General features: G+C 44.3%; 2 protein-coding genes and 1 long non-coding RNA gene across 3 annotated transcripts; 1 reads left to right on the top strand and 2 right to left on the bottom strand.

Annotated features, from left to right (window-relative positions):
• Positions 1-1,688: 1,688 nt before the first annotated feature.
• On the bottom strand, positions 1,689-2,630 carry LOC117861835 (probable carboxylesterase 13; the record flags this gene model as incomplete). The annotated part of the gene is made up of 1 exon (XM_034745367.2): positions 1,689-2,630. A coding segment is annotated over one exon (399 nt), but the record flags the coding sequence as incomplete, so codon positions are not given.
• A 1,151-nt stretch (positions 2,631-3,781) lies between these two features.
• Positions 3,782-8,363, top strand: LOC140223061 (uncharacterized). Its single transcript, XR_011898482.1, has 2 exons — positions 3,782-5,433; positions 7,994-8,363. It is a non-coding gene; the product is annotated as an uncharacterized lncRNA (long non-coding RNA).
• Positions 8,364-10,239: 1,876 nt separating this feature from the next.
• On the bottom strand, positions 10,240-14,783 carry LOC140223151 (uncharacterized). The gene is made up of 3 exons (XM_072294676.1): positions 10,829-14,783; positions 10,526-10,750; positions 10,240-10,435 (listed from the first exon to the last, which is right to left on the bottom strand). Exons 1-3 carry the CDS (start codon positions 11,060-11,062, stop codon positions 10,364-10,366), a joined length of 531 nt encoding a protein of 176 aa, XP_072150777.1. The 5' UTR covers positions 11,063-14,783; the 3' UTR covers positions 10,240-10,363.
• Positions 14,784-15,412: the final 629 nt, after the last annotated feature.

Consider the following 15,412-nt stretch of genomic DNA (forward strand, 5'->3'; position numbering starts at 1 on the left):
CATCTTGGGAGTAGTGACAGCATATATGCAGAAGAATACCCCGTGCCTATTTGCATGCATGTCTCAAGTGATCTGTTTTCTTCAGAAAATACATGAGCATTGCCAGAAAGAATGGCAAGAGACAAACATGTCATAGAGACTTGCATGTCTTGCCTTGGATACGCCAAGAAGAGGGACACATACATGGATAACACAAATCTAGTGACACGTATATTCATCACAAAGGCAAATCTGATAATTTTATCCATGGAGCAGACCAAGGAGAAATTGATGACGGACATGTGATCTCTGTATTCAGTTGAAAGCTAATTGAGCTACACTAATATGAGCAGGACTATATTCAAGAGACTTGTTGAGAGCTACAGGGAACTTGTAATAATTTGCTGGGCGGCCTGCGCACAATGATTTGTTATACATAGTTGAAATATTTCAAGAATTTATCAACCTCATACTCTGAAACCCTTGGTGCAATGTACTCTGCTTTCCGAGGTAGACTGTTCACGTAAAATGAGGTCATGCGTAAGACGGAATCGGATTGGATTCACAGGGAATCAGATTTGGATAGCACCTTTTAGCAGGTTTTTAGTCAAATGCAAATTCGGATCCACATGTGGTTGAATGCGAGTTCAAAATTCTACTTGGATATCCATTTAATTTAGGTGATAGCAATTAGCACAAAATGTTGGATGAACAAAATCATAGTTAGACATACAATTACATGTATGGTTAAAGTATAATACAATACACCAAGATTATTCCTTGAAAATATTTCTTAAAAATATTATAATAAATGAATAAATATAATTGTGGCCACCAACAAATAGTCGGTGGTCGCTAAGTTGGAGCCATTTCTGGTTACTAATGCGGCCTTCTCCTCGACCAGCGACGACAGCTGAGCTTGTTCCTTCTGACACTAAATCATCAGAGTCTTCCCTCCACTACTATAGAATGCACCTTTAGCACCAATTGGGAAATCCCCTTCAGTATTGGATGCTGCAACCAGTGCTATATATCAAAATGGAGACTAAAAGCCTCGGTCTTGGGTACCGGTTGCATAACGCATTACTAAAGGAGGCAAAAGAGAAATGTAACAAAAAAAATATTTTGAATTCCAAGAATGTTTCACTATTCAAGATGACTAGCTGAGAGTCAACAGACAAGATACTAGGAATGTGGGTGCTTGAATGCATTTGTACAGAGGTCATACTATTTACAAACTCTTCTATGTTTCCATATGACTACCTACTTCAATGTCACGCGAGCCATTCAGCTGGACACATGGCACACTAGCTTGCATGTCGAATCCATGATTAATTATTTGCACTTGTGATCTCTTACCAGTATTTGTCCAGACTAGAAACGTGCAACACATTTTTAGGATATGGACACGCATATATTTGGACTAGTATACAGGTCACCTTTGGATGCGTACAAGGATGACCGGGAGGGACTAATGGATACAAGGAAGGGACCATCAGGATTAATATTGACATATGCCACATGACAATCTTCATTGTCATGCAATCCCTATCAACAATCATGGAATCCCTAGTGTACTAATCCCTGGAGGGTTGTGTGGAAATTTATTTTACCTTGCGGTGAAAATCTCATGAGCAGTCATTAGTTAAGCTGACTAGCTGAGATATAATAGACAAGCTAGTAAGATTGGGAGCATCAATGCATCCATACAGGGTCACAATATCCTTTCCATTCACTTTTATATATAACCCTACGAATACAAGTCCAACGAAATGCGGGCCTTTCGATCAAGATAAATTAAATGGCCCACTTGTATTTCTAATCCAGGATTAACTATGCCCTCTGTTCATCTCTTGCAAGCACGTGCAACACATTTTCACGATATGGACATGCATGGAGGTTATTATACTGTTTGGACAAACTCTGATGTGCCATGACCTAAATGCTTAGGGCCTGTTTGGTTTGAGTTGCTTATTATAAGCAACTTAAAGTTGCTTAAAGTTGCTTATTTGAAGTTGCTTATTTTTAGTCTAAACTGTTTGGATACCCTTGCTTATGAGCATTGAATGAGTTGGACATTGTCAAATTTGCCCCATGTGTTGCTACCCCTCCAATTTGCCTCCCCACCCTTCTTCTTCCTGCACACGTCCGATCCCGGGGGCCGACGGCGGGCAGGGAGCAGCAGCAGCTGGCCAGGGCGGCGGTGGGGCGGGAGCGGCGGCGCACACCAGCACGCGCTCGCACGCCAGGTGCTAGGGCGCGGCGAGGCAGTCGTCGTAGCCCACCGGGAGCGGGTGCTCGGGCGCGAGGCGGTACTCGACGGAGATGCCGAGCGTCGGGCGCGCGGCGGCGAGCGCGTTGAGGAAGCGATGGTAGTGCGGCGACGTCGCGGACTCCGCCACGAAGCCGCCGCCGTGGACGTACACCACCACGGGCAGCTTCGTCTTGCCGTCGGCGGCCGCGGCCGCGGCCTGGGGTGGCAGGTAGAGGCGGACGGAGCAGGAGCCGAGGTCGACGTCCCTGGAGTCGACGCCCGTGGCGGCGTCCAGGCTGGGCCCGACCGGCGGCGGCACGAGCGGGCGCTCGATGCGGCCGCTCTTGTAAATCCGACGGGTCTGTGCGGAGGCGGGCGGCGGGCGGGAGCGGCGGGTGGGAGCGGCGGCAGGTGGTGCGGAGGCCGGCGGCGGCGGGTGGCGCGGAGGAAGGGGAGCTGGTGAGTGGTGACAGGGGAGGGGGGGAGAGAGAGGGGGGGTAGGGTGCATTGAATGAGGGCAGGAGGTGTAAAGTGCACCTTTTAGTCCCCATGAGCAACCATAAGCAGCCCAAGAGTTGCTTATTTGCTTATAATAAGCAACCTCATAAGCAAGAGTGATTGGTTTCATAAGCAACTTATTTGCTTATTTTAAGTTGCTTATGCATAAGCATGTGAAACCAAGCAGGTCCTTAACCTATGGTTGTGGCACCACACAGTACATAGTATTTAATAATGCTATTCGTTTGGTATGTGCACAAGGGCACGCATGAAATGTCTGGCCCACGGTAAACAAGTACGGACGCTGCAAATAATCTACTCTGCTCGTCCAGTCCCTAGCCTATAAATAGATGCCATGCTAGCTCTTGTTGTGCTCACAATTAATCCTGACTACACACGAGCTTCTCTCCCTGGCCAAGACACAATCATAGTATGATGAAGAACATGGCACTAGCCGGCAATGGTATGAAGAACTTAATCCTCGCTGTTCTCTTACTGTGTCTAGTTATAGGGCAGATACAAGTGGAAGCTAAGAGCTGCTGCCCATCCATTACTGCAAGAAATATCTACAATGCCTGCCGTATCACGGGTACATCCCGTCCAACGTGTGCAAAACTGTCAGGCTGCAAAATTATCAGCGGGGACAAATGCAAGCCCCCTAACGACCACCTCACCCTTGACCCGGACACTGGTAAATAATAAATTTATCTCACTTGATTTCTTCGTGTTTTGAGTCGTTAATGTATTTTCCATCTGATGAAACGTATTGGTTTTGCATTGAAGAGGAAGTTAATGTGCTTAACTTCTGCAAGTTGGGGTGTGCGTCGTCTGTGTGCAACAACATCAACGCTGGTAAGCACCTTTTGCTCAGACGGAGAAAACAATAATCATTAATTAGCGGCAGCTAGAATCCTATAATCTAATATATTTATATATATATATAATTTTATCAGCTCTGGGAAATGAAGAGGCGAACGATGCCGTTGAGAGTTGCGACCAAGCCTGCTCTAGCTTCTGCAACGTGCACGTTGGCGCTGCCACCGTGGTTGCTTAAGCAAATGCATCCAACTGGATCGTCCTTGTGCTAAATAATTGGATATCGTATCCACTTAAAGCTGCCTTGTGTAGTACGTTTTTGTTTGTGTCTCTCTTTATATTCCAATAAGGTCGGTGATCTTGATGCCACACACTCAGACGTGTGTTCATCTCCAGATACTACTCCATGCTACCTGCCCTTTGTGTTTTGTTCAATAACTGGGTATCATATCCCAGCCAGTGTGCCATCTGTTTTGTGTTTATTTCCTTCTAGTTTCAAAGGGGTTATCATGATGTTACCTTCTTTCGATATGGTGCTTTGCATGACTACTGTTGTATGGTACCATCTTGTTGGCCAATAAATACATCTTATCCTATGACCCTTTGCTATGACCCTTTGCAAATAAGTACAAGATTGTTAAATACTCGGTATAAATTGACTACTGCTGTGAGTTCCCTTTCAGCTTATCGTAGGCATACATTATTGCTAGCACGGTGAAGACAACCAACACGAATGGTCAAGTAAACGTACCGGTACTTTTGTATACCAACACCCTTGCTTAAATGTACCGGTGTTACTCCCCACTAGCACATATATTCTTATATGCTAGCCGGCTTGAAAATTAACCGATTAAAATAATTATTTCAAGACAGAAATAACTTATCGGCTTCTCGAAGCATGTGTAATGTGAATTCAAGGACTTGATGGAAGTTGAATCGCTTAATCTAGATTGCTTTCAGGATTTTGGGTAACTAAATTTAACATTTGCACATACAAATGTTAATGTACAAATATTAAATATAGTTACCCAAGCAGAATATGAAGATACTCTATAGTATATATATACTATATAAATCTAGTTAACATTTAGTCTAAATGTTAAATCTAGTTACCTAAAATCCTGAAAGCAAAATGTATAAATATATATCTTTTAAGGAATCCCAAAGCAAGAGTTCAGTGGCATTCTATAGTCCCATGCTGCTAGTTTGAGTTGGTCGAAGCCAACTTAAATAGGAGAGCTCTCTCACTTCTCTAAATACGTAACTGAAGGAGAGAAGGGGGCTTGGTTACACAACGCACGCACGCACGCATATTTGCGTTCTTTTCGCGTAACCAACCGCGTGACTTGAAACTTGCGACGTAGCGTGCTGCCAAGTCAAGTTGATATAACCTTTTTGCCGTAGGCGTGTAATCTTTTGACAACGGTCATTGGAGGTGATAAGCACGCAGTCAATACCTTAATCCTGAGTTAATAGGGCGGTTACTACTGCCAATTAGTGGGGCAATTTTGTAGGGGAAACGGTTAGCAGAGGGCTACCATCTTCTCTATAAGAAGTTCTGGAGACGTCCAGGAACACACATGTACATGTGAGAGACCCACGAATTCCTTCCCATCTCCCTTTTCCATCTGGTGAAGTGTGCTATGGTACTGAGCTGCTGGATCTCGCCGGCTCTTCTCCTTGGCGTGCACCGAGGAGGAGGGTGAGCGGTATCTCCGAGCTATTGCCGTCAGGAAGCCTGCACGAGGGACAACAATAAAGTTTTTGGGTAGCGCAACTACGCAACCGCTCGATTCGATCGACTATGTTCTGCGCTGCCTCATCTTCGATCTGCACTGCAACACGTAACCCTGCAGCAAGTCTACACAAGGACGGAGCACTAATCTGTAAGTCCTAGATTGGTTTCTTACAGAGTTGTAGGTTACACAAGATCTAGAATTGTTACATACTTATTATTATGGGTTACATGATGTTTTGTACGGTTACGTCTATTTTGCATATGCTATTTTTACATACCGTTTACATGCATATGTAATGGTTACGCCTAGCTATTTGAATCTAGAATTGGGTTACATAGCAGTAGCAATGACTTACGTAATATGCCTCATGTTTATATCTGGTAGAATTTAACACGTATCTCCAACATATTTTGAGGCAGTATAAATTTCAATTCCTTTTGCTGCTCTGTTAAATCCCGTCTTTCGTGTGGCCCAACACTCTAGTATGCATGTAGCACCAAGCTTGTTTGAGCCGCTTTGTGCTCTGATTTTGCTGTCTGTATCAGGTTGGACTGTTTCTTTGTCTTGCGATGTATAGCTTCATATCTTCTAGAGGTTAGACAGCAAAACCCGCGTTCTCTTAAGGCAACAACTCGAAGAATCTGCAGCGCTCCTGATATATCACTGCTGCAGAAACAATCTTTAGTACTGATTTCCAACCCCCTTTAGTATCGGTTTGGCAATCAGTACCACTACGTCGGTACTAAAGGGAGTTCTCTAGAATCGGGTCAAATAACTGGTACTAAAAGTGCTCCTCTACTACCAGTTGGTAACACCAATAGGTAGTAACTTTTTTTGCACCCAAAAAATTAAAGAAAAACAGCCGGGAGGCTCGCGCACACACGCATCATGAGTAATATGCGCGTGCATGGTTTGTGGGATTCCAACCCACGACCAAGCTATAAGCACGTAGTTACAAAAAAATTAAACACTTAGACATTTTAGAGCATCCCAAATAACTACAAATTCTTTAGTTTACCATATACCATAAAATATTAGTTAAAATAAGAGCATACGCACGTCGGAAGAGTCCCAATGCACCGGTTGAGGATCAGACCAGGCACTTTGAATGCACATGCCATAAGATAATTCTGCAGGACGATGATTGCAATAATGGACCATCGAGAAGATAGGGGCGATGGGGTTGCCTCATCAATTATGACTTGGCGCAACAAGACCAGCAAAGTCTTTATCGACAGGGGTGGATCAAGGGGTGGGGCGGGTAGAGCTCCAATCTTCCTACCGCCGCTCGAACAATGGAGCCCCCCTTAGCCCCTCCATAAATTTTTAGGTAGAAGAAAAAAGAAGAGAAGGGAAGGAAGGGGAAGAATAGGGAGCCCCTCCTAAGTAGGTCGCCATCGTGCTTCCCAACGCATGATCGCCGCACCGCATCCATTCCTCTACAAGCCTCCAGCGTCTCTCCTGCCGCTACCTCTGAACCATGTGCAGCTGCAGACCCAACTAGTGTCTTGTCACCCATCTCAATCCCAACAGAGCGGCGGCTCCTGCCAGCACAAATCTCCCTCCGCCTGTTCTTCACGATCGATGGCCACCACAAGCATAAACCTCGCCTTCGCATCCACGCAAAAGGGTCGCCGGTGTGCCTTCTCGCATCGCTTCTCAGCCTCCTTCACTTGCGGCTGGCCAAGAACCGTGCCACCACCTCGGGTGCGCGCCACCGCTCCAGGGCCGCTACCCCATGCGTGCGGCCGCCGCCGGCCACCACGCGTGTGCAACCGTGTCGCACCGCTTCCCTGCTCTGTGCCACCACTGCTACTGCACCACCAGCTCCACCACCTTGGGCTGGTCGCCAGGGTGACTGATTGGTGGATTATTACTACAAATAAGTTCCTTATTATCTGCAACTACTATTAACTCAGGGATACATGCGTCTTTTGCTTCTCCTGTTAATATGTCCTAAAATATCTAGAATGCCTTATATTTCTGGACGGAGGAAGTATTTGAATAAAATGAACCAATTTTAAAAAATGTGTTGTACACTACTACAGAAAGAACTATCAGTGTCAAACCCAAAAATGTCGTCACTGCCAGTTTTGGGCATCGTTGGTGAAAGGTTGGCGGTGATGGGTATCCCCTTCAACAACGGCACTAGAGCTAACAGTGATTGACATTAGAAAACGAAAAAGGGGACCCACCTAGCCACCCCTGCAACCCGGCTGGCCGTGCCTCCCGTCATCCCCACCACCTCGCCTCCCCCGTGACCCCCCGCCGGCGCCCTTGCGCCTAGCCCCCTCGCCTGCCTGGCCGGCCACCCTCGTCACGAGAGAGAGGGGTGCATGTTGTATAATTGCGTGAATTTTTAATGTTTAATTTCATGTAAGTTTCATATAATAAATTGTACAAGTTTTATTGTATATATGAATTCCATATATATATATTTATAATTTAATGTATGGTTTCATGTGTATATTTCAATAATGTGTATATTTAGTAGATAGCCGATTTTCTTTTTCTACAAGACAAGGGTTGATGTATAATTACGTGTATATGTTTATTGTACGGGCAATTAGGACAAGTTTTGTATAAATTTCTTTTATTTCATGGTTGTTGTATGGTTTCATGTATATACATTTATTGTACTACTTGAGACAATTTTTAATTTAATGTTTCTATGGTTACATGTGTGTATAACTAATTGTATTATTAGTTAAGATGGGAGCCAAAGAGGATGAAAGGTATATAATGGAGCAGATTATTGCTGGCGGTAGTGGCTCAAACGTTGCAAGAACCTACATCAAGGGTGAGGGTAGCTAGGTGGACATGTACCTCAACATGTCCAGTGATGGCAATGACGATGAGGAGCACGAGCATGACGTTTATGATAGTGCGGAACAAGACATTGCAGAATTGGAAGGTTCTAATGAGGTGTGCTTCATGTTGATGATCTGGTTGGCTTTTTTTCTTTGGTCACACCTTAGTTACCATAGAACTTCGTCTCGGGAGAAGATTGGAGGTGCTATGGTGATTGGAATTTTATTGCCTCCAAATATGATTTCCATCGAATCATATCCCTTGTATTTATCTTCTTTTTATTTGTGAGAGCATCTTCTTTATGCTTGCAAAACAATTCAAGTGCACATACTACACCTAGGGTGATGATTAGGAGTAGAAACAATTGCCAACAAACGAACACCACATCCTAAGATTCTTAACTTGTGGTATAATTAGTCTAGTAAAAAGAAAGATAAAAACCTAATGGGTGTACGTGAGTGCAATGCGTATATGCATATGAGTGGAAGGCATATAAGCAAAGATAATATTTACACATAGATCTAAGCACCATGTTTACAACTAAGTTGCTGAATTTCTCCATAGCTATAGAGATTAATGAACCAAGGTCAAAACACCATGTCTATCCCAAGATCAGTAATTCTTTATAGCACAAGAAAAAGAAAGCGCATTGCAAAGTTTATAAACCAACCAATGCAGCATGAAAACAAGATGAATAGCTAGCAAGGTTTATTAAACTGAATGATGACGGTCTGCAAGCAAGTTTGAACACCATCTTTACACAAGATTGCAAATGGAAAATTCCCATATGAAGAACTAACATGGATATGAAATCATTCATCATAAAGCGTAAAGAACAACCAAGCCAACCATATGCAAAGCATGAATGGAATGCAATGAAGGTGCAAGAGAACATTTTTGGATGAACCCATTATGATGATGGCAAAATGCGCCGTGCCCCCCAGCCCCCGCGGTGAGATCCCGCCGCTCGCTGCCGCCAGACCCTATTAGGCCTCCACCGGCAGGTCCACCCACGGTCCCGCGCGACGTGGCAGCCTCTTGGCTCTCGGCGCTCGCGGCACGCCAGTGCTGGCGCAGCCCCACCAGGCGACTACCCTCCCCCCATAAGGCCTCGGCCCCTCCCCAGCGCCGCCCCCCAACACCAGGACTGCCTGCTGCCCCCCACCGTGAGGTAATCGAAATCGACTGCTCAATCTCTCAATCTGTTGATATGATGCACACGGTTGCAAAAATAGATGTGTCAAAATAGATGTTTTGCCAATTGCTATAGATGCATACGGTTGACATGAAGTCAAAAATGACATTTGGTTCCTTGTAGGCAGTCAAAAATGAAGAAGTCAAAAAATATTGATCTGAAATCAATGTGGGAAAGGGCTATGAAGACACGCAGGTAGATTCCCTTGTGAACTTTTTATGTCGTTCGTCTAAATAATTTTTTGCAATGGGCATACCCTACTCTGAAATCCTGGGTCCGCCACTGATGATGATGGTCTAAAAATAAACCAAGCCTAGATTAATTAGCCACAACTGAAATTAAGCAAAGGTTAATGTCATTGACCCTAGCTCTATCCTAGCTTTTACCAAAGTTCCGGCACATATAGTGGTTGGGCCCACTCTCTCTGCTTCCCTCTCTGCTGCATGCACGCACACGAGCAACGGGAGGCCCGACGAAGCCCAGAAGGGTTCGGCCGAACCAGTATGAGCGCCGCTCCCTCCCAGCCTTCGCGCAGATGCTCCTCCAACGTTCCTTGACCCCTCCCTCAGCGTCCCGTTGGGTTTAACATTGCAGGAGAGGAGTCCCTTTTTTAAAATCTCAACCACCTCCTCTCCCCATTCACTCCACTCTCATCTCCATCAAACTCACCAAGATCCGCACCGGAAATCCCTGCTTACCACCATGGCTGGCAAAGCCCTCATCCCTTTCACCAACTTGGGCTTGACCACTGATCTCGATGGGGAAATCACTCTGGCAAATATGCGTGTAACACTGCCCCCTTTGCCGAGGGTTAAAGCCAAAACACTCAGCAAAGTGGATAGTACCCCCCTTTTTACCCGTTTTGTCATGTATAACGGACCCCTCTCAATTCACAATAGACATCATCATAGGCATTTATAATAAACAATCACAGGCATAATTCACAATCACCATTACAAGCATTATTCATAAATATCACAGACATAATCCAAAGTAAGCATGAAACAAGCCATAAATCCAAGTTCAAGTCACAACTAAGTTTCATCCAAGTTCAAGTCACAAATGCAATGTCTAAATCCATGGAGGCCAAGGAGACCACTGCGACAAATCTTGGTCTTCATTATTCGAAGCCGCCGATTGATTCTGCACATAGGATAGGACATTCTGAGCTAACATCTAAAGTTGTCAAAATTAAAGTATTCAATCTTAAGCACAATGTGTCAAATGACTCACAGGAGTAGTTGTGGGTGGCTGAGGCGGAGGGAACAGCATCGATGGCGGTGGCAAAGATTGACCCATGCTCGAAGCAAAATTCTGCATGTACTGGAACATCTGGTCCATCCTCATCCGATTTTCTTCCTCCATCCTCTGCCGCTCGGCCTCTAACCTCCGCTGAACCATCTGCTCCATCCTCGCCGCCATCTCCTCTTGTTGCTTCCTTGCTGCTTCCACCTGGGCCTACAATATTTCATTGCAATGTTACAATGCAAAGCTAAAGTATAGCAACCAACGAACAATGAATGGAAGAGAAAGAACCTGGAGAGCCTCCATCTGGAACTGTCCAATGGTTGGTCGTAGCCGTATCGCCGGGCTCGAGTCCGTGCTCCTTGCTTGGATCTGGGAGAGAGTGGCAGTAGAGGCCGTGTTGATTACGCCGTCGCCAATCCAATATCGGCCATGCTTCTTGCCTCCTCCCACCCTCATCACGATTTCTCCATCAATATCCTCAGAGCTTGAATCGAAGTCTGGCCCGTGAACCTCCCTTGCCATCACTGTATATTCCTTTGCCGAGTGCCCGAGATAAAGCACTCGGCAAATAGAAAACACTCGGCAACTTTACTGTTTCCCGTAGTGTCGCTATTTTTGCAGGTTCTCGACCAGGCCAGTTCTTTGGGCCAACCTATCATTCACGACTTAAACATACGGTGGCTGTAGAAATGTTCTATTCTTTTCAACAATACCAGCTGGTTCCTCCGTTTTTATTCCACCAATACAAGCACCACCTTGTAACATTTCCTATGTTTTTTTTTCCTTTCGTCTGTTTTCTACATGCGTTGCTCTTTCATGCATTTTTTTCCATTCCTGTATTCCAAATAGGTCTACATGAACACAAAATGAACTAGGGGACAGAAAAAGCCAGTGAAGCCAATTTTGAGCTTCACCAGCTACTTGCTACATAAAGTGTGCTATAGTGACGTGTTTTAGCAAAACATGTTATCAATGACTTGACATTGGTGACGTGTTAAAACGCGTTATCTCAATGGCAAATCATTGGTGACGTGTTTTAAAAAAACATGTCACCGTGAGAGTCATTGGTGAAGGGTAATTATAATGCGTCACTAATGTTGTAGCATTAGTTATGATAATTTAGTAACGCAAAAATCTACCATCAGTATTGAGCTTTAGAGCCATCGCTAATGTGGGTTTCTTACATAGTGATGCAAGCTCTACAAGGTGCTGTTGCTGCCATTTTAAAGCATCCCATGACTACATGTTAATAACATAGTTTACCATATATCATAAAAATATTAGTTACAATAAGCACATACGCATGTGGAAGAGTCCGAATGCACCGGTTGAGGACTAAACACATTGAATTACTAGAACCAAATGTGTGTTTAGAACAAAGACAGGGGTCAAGGTTTGGGTAACCGCATTAAAAACATTGGATTTTACTGTACATGAACACTTAGTTACCATTACCATGCCTTGAGCACCTAGTTACAACAAACATTAATTTAGCCACTTTAGAGCTTCCAGAATCGCTATAAATAATATACCTACGCCGTACCATGAAAACATCAAGAAGAGAGACGGATACATGGACCACCATCAAGCGAGTAGTGACAGCACGCACAAGAATACCCGGAACCTGTTAGCTTGTCTGTAGTGATCTGTTTTCTTCCCCATAAAATCCATGAGTATTGCCACAAATAATGAAAGAGGCTGACCAAGCTAGCAAGGAGGTAGAGCAAACGTGATACACGGCCTGCCAAGATTGCCCTGGATACGCCAATAAGAGCGACAGATACATGGATCACACCAATATGGTGAAACGTATATTCATCACACAAGCAAAGCTGGTCAGTTTATCCATGGTCAAATTGTGGTCTTTGTTTTCACTTGAGAGCTAATTGAGGCACTATAATATGGGCAGGCCTATCTTCAACAGACATGACAGCTACAGGGAACTTGACATAATTTGCTGGGCCGCCTGTGCACAATTATTTGTTTTATTGTCCTTGCATAGAATGCTAAAATACTCTTTACAAAATGTTGGATCTAATATTTGAAATATAGAGTAGTAATCATATATTGATCAACAACTTGAAATTATCTGTACATTCTCGGTGAAGCTGTTGAACTAATTTTTGCAAATTATTAATTCATCTCATTACGTAAAGAAAAAAGTAAGTGGATAAGATATTTCGTGGACCACATCACTGCAAACATGTCATGGAGAGACAGACCAAGGAGGCAGGACGTGATACACGACTTACCCTAGGTTGCCGTGGAACCGCCAAGAAGAGATACAGATACATGGACCACACCATCTTGGGAGTAGTGACAGCATATATGCAGAAGAATACCCCGTGCCTATTTGCATGCATGTCTCAAGTGATCTGTTTTCTTCAGAAAATACATGAGCATTGCCAGAAAGAATGGCAAGAGACAAACATGTCATAGAGACTTGCATGTCTTGCCTTGGATACGCCAAGAAGAGGGACACATACATGGATAACACAAATCTAGTGACACGTATATTCATCACAAAGGCAAATCTGATAATTTTATCCATGGAGCAGACCAAGGAGAAATTGATGACGGACATGTGATCTCTGTATTCAGTTGAAAGCTAATTGAGCTACACTAATATGAGCAGGACTATATTCAAGAGACTTGTTGAGAGCTACAGGGAACTTGTAATAATTTGCTGGGCGGCCTGCGCACAATGATTTGTTATACATAGTTGAAATATTTCAAGAATTTATCAACCTCATACTCTGAAACCCTTGGTGCAATGTACTCTGCTTTCCGAGGTAGACTGTTCACGTAAAATGAGGTCATGCGTAAGACGGAATCGGATTGGATTCACAGGGAATCAGATTTGGATAGCACCTTTTAGCAGGTTTTTAGTCAAATGCAAATTCGGATCCACATGTGGTTGAATGCGAGTTCAAAATTCTACTTGGATATCCATTTAATTTAGGTGATAGCAATTAGCACAAAATGTTGGATGAACAAAATCATAGTTAGACATACAATTACATGTATGGTTAAAGTATAATACAATACACCAAGATTATTCCTTGAAAATATTTCTTAAAAATATTATAATAAATGAATAAATATAATTGTGGCCACCAACAAATAGTCGGTGGTCGCTAAGTTGGAGCCATTTCTGGTTACTAATGCGGCCTTCTCCTCGACCAGCGACGACAGCTGAGCTTGTTCCTTCTGACACTAAATCATCAGAGTCTTCCCTCCACTACTATAGAATGCACCTTTAGCACCAATTGGGAAATCCCCTTCAGTATTGGATGCTGCAACCAGTGCTATATATCAAAATGGAGACTAAAAGCCTCGGTCTTGGGTACCGGTTGCATAACGCATTACTAAAGGAGGCAAAAGAGAAATGTAACAAAAAAAATATTTTGAATTCCAAGAATGTTTCACTATTCAAGATGACTAGCTGAGAGTCAACAGACAAGATACTAGGAATGTGGGTGCTTGAATGCATTTGTACAGAGGTCATACTATTTACAAACTCTTCTATGTTTCCATATGACTACCTACTTCAATGTCACGCGAGCCATTCAGCTGGACACATGGCACACTAGCTTGCATGTCGAATCCATGATTAATTATTTCCACTTGTGATCTCTTACCAGTATTTGTCCAGACTAGAAACGTGCAACACATTTTTAGGATATGGACACGCATATATTTGGACTAGTATACAGGTCACCTTTGGATGCGTACAAGGATGACCGGGAGGGACTAGAAATGGTCTAGTTTTGATTGGACTACAAAACTTTTTGTACAGTGAATAGAGAATATATATTATTGTTGGAATACGAGGTAGGCTACACTATCGCAATTCTGATATTCTACCGCGTATAACCAAGAAGAACTGTCGTATAAGGATCACGGGATTACCACTCGACGCACTACTGGTGCGGAAGATGTAGATATGCGTCGATGCAGTGAAGACGATCACGTAGTCGTATGTAGTCGATCAACGTAGTCGTACATAGTCGATCACGTCCAGCAGCTCCTCAGCAGCTCGTCCACGTGCAGCAAGATCGCCTCCGGTACCGCGGCTCGTCGTTGGCTTGTCGTGGCTCGTCGACGGCTCGTCGGCGGCTCGTCCAAGTGCTGCAGGCGCAACACCTCCAAGGTATCCACACGTGCAGGGAGGAAGCGTCGCAAGCCGGACTGCTAGATCCACGAGTTGCAACAGGCGAGGGCGTGGGAGGCGCGGCAGGTGTGTTTCGCCAAAAAGGTGTAAACCCTAGGGCGCCCCCACCCCTCTATTTATAGAGGTTCCTGACGGGCCTCTGGATCCGAGGCCCATTAGTACTTCTAAACCTAATCCAACTCGGATCAGATCCGAATTGGGCTTCCAGCCCCTTAAGTGTGTGACCCTATAAGTTCGGATACGTATAGACATGGCCCGAGTACTCCTACTCGGCCCAATAGTCGGTAGCGGCCTCTAGCAAGACGTGCCAACTCCTATACGCACACGAAGATCATATCAGACGAACCATCACAACATAATATACATGCTATTCCCTTTGCCTCACGATATTTGGTCTAGCTTCAAGCCGACCGCTCTTTCTCAGTCCTGTGATTCGGAATCCCTTTGTAGGTTAACTCTTAACCGTACGTAGCATGGCCATGCATTTTCGGATCTGATCACTCGAGGGGCCCAGAGATATCACTCTCAATCAGAGAGGGGCAAATCCCATCTTGATTGACCATGTCTCATAGCATGCTTCTTGACAAACCTAAAAACTACCTTTATAACTTCCCTGTTACGGCGTAGTGTTTGATAGCTCCTAAGTAGGTCGATCCACATCTAGAATACATGCGACAATTTCAGGTCTAAGGACAAAG

This window comes from Setaria viridis, chromosome 6 (assembly GCF_005286985.2).
Source record: "Setaria viridis chromosome 6, Setaria_viridis_v4.0, whole genome shotgun sequence".
NCBI classification, from domain to species: domain Eukaryota; kingdom Viridiplantae; phylum Streptophyta; class Magnoliopsida; order Poales; family Poaceae; genus Setaria; species Setaria viridis.